We start from the raw sequence: 7,316 nt of genomic DNA on the forward strand, positions 1-7,316 counted from the left end.
AAATGGATGTCAAACATTTCTGATATGTTTTTTGAAAAATATGTGAAAAATCATCCTGCTTTCTATATTCTATAATACTTTGCATTGGTCAAGGACTCAGCTGTGAAACTACTCCTCAGGGTGGCACTGGTTGCCTGCATCTCCTAGATGCGTCTCTGCATAATCATCAGCCCTGAATCAGATCATCAAGTCATCCACAGTAGATAATGATTTAATTCAAGAGGTAATTCAGCCTTTTTTCCAATAGTTGCACACAGAACCTCCTTGGCTGCAGTTTGAGAACCAGATTAAACCCTTATACAGGCCTAGATATCTCAGATGAATTGCAATCAGTGAAACCCTTAAATTTTTAACAGCAGTGAATACTTTGTGCACATTGGTGCCTAAATGTTTAGACAAACTCATGGTGATTTGTATTATCCAATCAGAACAGCTTCAACTTACGGAAGAGGATTAGGGCCACTGAAAAAAAAAAAAGTAAACTGATTTTTAAATTTTATTTCAGTTTAACATGGGAAAAAAGTCAGAATTCTGACTTTAATCTCAGAATTCTGACTGAATTCTGACAATAAAAAAAGTCAGAATTCATTAAAGTCAGAAGACATTAAAGTCAGAATTCTGACTTTTTCCCCATACTATACTGAAATAAAATTTAAAAAATCAGTTAACTTTTTTTTTTTTTCAGAGGCATTAATCCTCTTCCGTATCAACCTATATTTAGTCCTTAGACAAAACTAAGAAAAAAAAAAAAATAAACATCTGCCACCAGGGGTCACTGATTGCTCCCTACATGACATCATTTTGACATCATGTAGTCCAGTATCTCCTTAATTTCACCTAAGCATGATGTTGTTTTCCTCATTCACTGTCTTAAAGTCCTCACAGGGCCATAATGCAGCTGTGTTTATTATGGGCGAAAAACTCATTAGTCAGAAGGGAAACATAACTGCTAAACCTTTTTAGGATCTACCTAATGAAAGTTATTCCCTACAATAAAACTGAGTATTTCAACAAAATGTGAGTTTGAAAAGAGACTAATGGTGTCTGTAGACGGCTGTGCCTGCTTGGACAGCAGGATTTTAGGGAAAACGGAAAATCCTCACAGCCAGCAAAGATCTAAAGGGAGGTCTAAATTTAGTCTCCACTTCCTCGTGGAAGGCTTTAGGAAAAACAAGAGAAGAGAAGAGGGGGGCTGCTGTGTGTCGAGGCTTCACACACATACTCAGACCCAAATAAATCACAGCTATCAAGGGAACGACTTTTATGACTCCTGGTTACAGACTCTACTTTACCATCTTCATCCATGGAGAGATGTCGAATGATGACAGGTGTGGTATAGGCAGGTGTGATGAGAGGAACACCAGAGGGGGTGGCATAGCCACAGGGCACAGGCACGGAGTATCCTGAAGTAATGCTGGAGGAGCTGGTGAGGATATCCCTGCCCTCTTCCTCTTGTAGTTTTGACTCAGTTAGTGAGGAAGTGGAAGAGGAGGGTCCCTGTTGCTGCTCTAGCTGCTGCATGGGACTGATATCAATTACTGAGTAAGGGTTGACTTTAGTCCGAGAGGAAGTCCTGGGCAAAGCCGGTGAAGGTTGTGGGGCATCCAGGGAGGCATCTTTTCCTTCAGCGTCTACAGAGAAACAAAGGATACAGCTTTTATATACAGTGGATGCAGCTGCATGAATCCAAATGCAGCACAATAAGTTATATCAAAATGAAAGTTTGCCAAGTTGCCCCATGTTTAAACTCATTTATTATAATGATTTTAAAACAACAGGCTAACACTGGGTTAGTTAAATTGGTACCAAATAACAGTTCAAGGAGTGGAGGGGCAGGGTAGGGCGCTATGGTGCACACACGGTTATTCAAAACTTTGGTGCAGTTTGTGGCCCTACTACCTTGCAGCAAGAAGGTTCCGGGTTTGATTCCTGGCCCGGCGTCTTTACTCCAGCTTCCTCCCACAGTCCAAAAAAATGACTGTTAGGTTAATTGGCATCTTTAAATTGTCCTTAGATGTGTGTGTGTGTCTTTGTGTGTCTCAGTGTTGCCCTGCAACAGACGGCATGCCTTTCAGACGGCCTGTCCAGGGTGTACCCTGTCTCTCACCCATAGAATACCAGAGATAGGTACCAGCCCCACCGCAACCCTGACCGGATAAGTGGGAGAACATGGATGGACCCGAGTCTTTTCTTACCTACATTTCCATAAAAAAAGTTTCACTTTACCTTTAATTAGGGCACCCTTAACCTGTGATTAAGAGAGCTCTATATTCTCCAGGACTTCTGAAGACTGTTGCAAAAACGTCACTGACATATTTGGTAAACCTCAATTCAGTGGAAAGGCAAACATAACCTTACTCTGCCCTCCATCCTCACCAGTTTTTCCCCTGCTGCTTTCCTTTCTAGCCTACTGCAATGAAACAATTTTACGAATCACATTCAAACCAAATATCTCCACACAATCCTTAAAATTCTAAAGATAAAACATCTTAAAAGAGTTATTTTTTAAGCCATTCTTTGGGTTAACTACGACAGGTTTCCTCTTACAGTAAGTGACATTTAAATGAAGAATACATATAACCAAAAAAAATAAAAAATTCAATGTAACCTTAAAAGGGCGAGTAATATCGGCTCAGGTTGTTATTATCAAAAGGTTATTTATTTGACAAACACATATTGTAATTTATTAAATATAAATATATGTCATACAATTATAATCAACTCCTTTCAAGCATATTCTGGTCAATTTTACAGGTTAAAAGGAGCTAAAGCAATTTAAGAGGGAGCCTAAAATATGGAAATTAGAGCAAAAACATTGTTTTAGGATAAACAAATAACATCAGTCCATCCATCCATCCATCTCCCAGACTAGGCAGGGTCATGAGGCGTCCTGGTGCCTATCTCCAGCTGTCTATAGGCGGGGAACGCGCTGGAAAGGTCGCCAGTCAATCGCAGGGCAACACAGAGACAAACAAACATTCACACACACTCACACCTAAGAATTTAGAGAAGCCAACTAACCTAAACAGTCATAGTTTTGGACTGTGGGAGGAAGCCGGAGTACCTGGAGAGAACCCAAGCATGCTCATGGAGAACATGCAGAAAGACGCCAGGCAGGATATCGAACCCAAAACCTTCTTGCTGCATGGCCAAAGTGCTACCCACTGCGCCACTGTATAAATATATAAGTGTATAAATATATAAACTCTATTAACTGTATAAATATATATATGTGTATATGTATAAATAAAAATGAGTATTCATTTAGAAATTAAAACAGAATGAATTGGAGAAAAAAAGACTAGGATAAATTTCAGTGGTAAACCATGGGAGAAGTGGACAGCCTTTCTTTAAGTCCAGAGCTGTAGGTCTGGACACTGTAAACAGGGAGAACCAAAAGAATGTGGGGAATTTAAGATGACTGCCAAGAAGGAAAAGCAATGTATTGTACTTAGAGTGTCATTCACAATTAGCTGTTTTTCTGAGCACAGATTGCATAGAGACAGGCCCTAATTTATTAAAAAACTAGGTTAAAATGAGTGGAGGGAGCTTCAAAATTTAAAAAAAAAAAAGGAAATGTTAGAAGTAAACTCTCCGGTTTACAAACCCGCGCTTCTAGGATCTGTCTGTACACCATAACCAACAGGAGGGGGTGGAGACGGCAGTGGTGGTAAATCTTCCTCCCTGTCATTAGTTCCCTCAGCAGCAGATGTCTCTTTAGCTTCTGTTGTTTCTCTGCCTGCTGAGGAAAGTTCGCTTATGGCAGCCGTAGTGTCCAGGGATGAAGGTTCCGAATGGGAGATTGGCGGTGGAGGCTCCGGGATGCAGTGAGAGTCCTCGGGATGAATGGTCAAAGAGTCCACCGGGCTCGGATCCTCAGTGGGAAGGATTGGAGGTGCTGGAGGAGCCTCAGGGATGTCATCTCCACTGTCAAAGTCAAAAGCTTCTCCTTCATCTTCATCATTGAAGGCATCATCATCTGCTAGCACTATAAGCAGAAGAGCAACAGATTTAGATGTAAAGAAAACAACTTTTTCAGTTATCATTAATGCATTTAAAACTTTAAAGTACTATGATACCAATATGACATACTAAGAATGTTGAAGAAGTCTGGTCACATTCAGAATTCAAACTTCTGAAAGTACTTTAAATATGAAATTATTACATACCGTTCAATAAATGATAAGTGCTTTTAATTGTGAGTAATTTCATTAGAATGTGCTTTACTGGAGGTAAAGGTTGGAAATGAATACTACTGCCTACTACCAGTTTGTGACGTCACGGTGCGGTATCTGCTGTTGATCAAGTCCCAGTGCTGTATCTGGTGTTTGTCACAACGCGCTATTATCCATGATGGCCACGATGAGTGCACCAGGAGAACTAGAGAGTAACGGAATAATCACGTGTTTTTTCTCTGGCCGGAAGTTCGACGGCAAATCCTCACTCTTCAATTTCTCTAAAAATCAACCCTTCCGTGGAGGATCATGAATCGGAAAGGTGAAAAAACTTATATATTTTTTTCACTTTTACCCGATGTATTCCAACATCCAACTGCCATGCACGTGGGCATTGTCAGTTTAACTATAGCTATTGTTGTTGATTACTAGACTGGTAAACCAGACTAAATGGGAGATGAGATGTGTAATTTAGTCTGGCCCTGATGAATGAAACATCAGAAGATTGTTGATGAAAACAACCCGTTGTTTTTCAAACCCCAGGTCTAATCTTTCCAAAACGGATTCCAAAAATGAGTCAAAAATCGCCATCAGAGCCAGCGGTCCTCCACATATGACTATGCCGGGAGAGGGCCACTGCAGACTGAAATGGACCATATAGCGACGCTTTAAAGTATAATATTCTCGCCTCAAATTATCTTAAAACGTACTTTTATTGAACAACGGCAACAGAAAGAGAACTTTTAACTTTCAATGGAGCGCTCCATTGAAAGCTGCTGCTGCCGCAGCGCATGCTACTATGTCGTCAACTTTGTCGTTATGCCCTCAAAACCCCACCCCCTCTGCAATCCAGACATTCGAAACATCTCTGCATTGTGATTGGCCCGCCAGTTCTAGGGCCTGGGGCATTGATCGATGCTAGACCAACTCGCAGGCAAAAATGATTTTGCCCGCTGGCAGGTGGGGCTAGTTTACTAGGCTAGTTGATTGCAGATGTGTCTAGTATCTCCCATTGATTTTGCTTGTAAAGCGGGGAGAATGGCGCTAGGTTTACCACACCGTGACGTCACTGCCGGAACATGTCAGGAGTGAGGTGTTACAATATTTGGGCAAAAAATTGGCCGCTTCCAGACTCAGTAATCGAGACGAAAATTATTGTTTTTATTTTTTTACTGATTACCGCTTAATTAATTAAATCGCCGCGAATGTATTAGTTTTAGGTATGAATAATGATCTATTGATAATTCCTTGCTGACCCGACTTTTCCTTTGAGAAGCTTTAATATTTGGGCTGTTTACAAAAAGATAACTCAGGATTCTTAGCAGCAGCACAAAGGTGGCCCCGGCTGCAGACGGCTGAAGCAGTCATAGGTAAACATTCAATCCCCCCCCACCCCCACAGAGACACAGGTGCAAAAACCAAACAACAGATGCCAAGAGAGTTACCACAATTAAAAAATGCTGCTGTAAGTTTCTAAAATGTTTAACTTGAAACATTTTACCAGAACAGATCATGAGCTACTTTACTCATCACACAGTTTTTCAGTAAAAAATACAAGATATAGACTAAAGGCCTTAAAGGCGTCACATTCACTGACTTGGCAGCAGACAGGAAGGAAACATTAAATATTTCCACTCTGCAATTAGGCTAGAAGTGAAGGAAAGCTGCTACTCCCTTTAGAGAAAAGTACAGCCTGAGTTTATGCATTACTTCTTAAAGATGATCAATGTGGGGGATTTTAGCAAAGCTCGGGTATTACTTCATATCTTCTCCACTTTCATAAAAATAAAATGAAATCAGAGTTTTAAAACATAAATCTATCAGAGTAACAGACAGAGCAGGAGCATAGTTTGCGGTCAGAATAGCTACTGTTTTTATCAAGTTTTAAAAATTTTCTTGTCTCCGTTCAGATAATTCTGTCTTTCAGTGTTGATGAGAGATTCCTGGGATTCCTGGGAGAACTTTACTCCATAGAACAGCTTGACTGGATTAAGCTTCAGTCTACATTCTCATTTGTCCCTGTAGCCAATATGCTGACTTGTCCCCAAAGTAAATAGAGCATTCCCCATGCATGTGGTGTCATGTTCAGTTTGGCGTCACATTCATGGGTGTGACAAAATCTTAAGGTCTCTGTGTTGATGCCAGGAACTTTCTTAAAGGGAGGCTTTCTCCCTTCCCCTGTTTTGCTGCCATTCTGTGTAAAAGTAACCAGCTAAGGCAAAAAGCAGACTTTTTTTTTTACTTTACAAGATCCAACCACTGTGTCTTATGTCTGTGCAGTTATCAAGTAAAGGTTTACTGAAGGAAGCCCCAAGCGGCGAAAACCCCACAACTTTGAAATTCCTGAAACCAAATCATGGAGCTCTAAATTAGCAACACAACACCCTCAGGCTCTGACAGGTAGCAGTTCCAGCTCTTGTGTGTGAGAGCAAACACTCTGTGACTAATGTTTCAGGTTGGCACTGTGACCCCTTATCTATCTAAACTATCTGCATCTACCAATGACAGTGTGGGGGGGGTGGGGGGACTTAAAAAACCTGGAAACTTAGATACTATCTGTTATTGGTGGAGTAATGAACTGTGTGGAGAACAGCGATAAAGCACGGATAACCCTCGACTAGGCTGGAAGAAGAGGGCAATGGGATCAGTTCTCATGAATGATGATGAAAGTATGAATAATTTGCTTTCGGAAAGTCAAATTCCAGATTCATCAAATAAAAAAAACATCCAGAGAACCTCTAGGGTAGTGCAAAATCAATGCATTAATTGTAATGAAAAAATCAACTCTTATGCTATAGAAATTCTGACGGGTCCGGACGTCAACGAAAGGATTCAAACAGCACGTTAAAGTCAAAGGTTGAAGTTTCCAAATCCTAGTAGCTGTGATAGAACTGAGAAATGGCTTCTTCTCTGCATGACATTTCTTAGATACGATAGAAGCTGTAAAGTCGCTCTGCCCTGCTAAAAACTGCACAGCAAATATGCAAAAATTCTGATAAATAAAAGCATTTACAGCGTCTCTGCACAGTGACGAGTGAAGACAGGCTATTACGGTTCTCTGCAGCCGGATGCTACAGCAAGACCAGATTAAGTATTGAGAAATACATATACATATATACATATATATATATATATATATAT

At 40.5% G+C, this 7,316-nt stretch overlaps 1 protein-coding gene across 5 annotated transcripts in view; it reads right to left on the reverse strand.

Annotated features, from left to right (window-relative positions):
• arhgef10 (Rho guanine nucleotide exchange factor 10) overlaps positions 1–7,316 on the reverse strand; it is a 72,730-nt gene that overhangs the window by 46,885 nt on the left and 18,529 nt on the right. For all 5 annotated transcript variants that reach the window (XM_015396764.1, XM_015396787.1, XM_015396778.1 and 2 more), the window contains 2 exons: positions 3,608–3,988; positions 1,293–1,631 (listed from right to left, as the gene is read on the reverse strand). In XM_015396764.1, the coding sequence (XP_015252250.1) occupies positions 1,293–1,631; positions 3,608–3,988 (720 nt within the window). The remainder of the gene's footprint in view (positions 1–1,292; positions 1,632–3,607; positions 3,989–7,316) is intronic.

Source organism: Cyprinodon variegatus, unplaced genomic scaffold (assembly GCF_000732505.1).
Source record: "Cyprinodon variegatus isolate N-32 unplaced genomic scaffold, C_variegatus-1.0 Scaffold27, whole genome shotgun sequence".
Taxonomy (NCBI): Eukaryota; Metazoa; Chordata; class Actinopteri; order Cyprinodontiformes; family Cyprinodontidae; genus Cyprinodon; species Cyprinodon variegatus.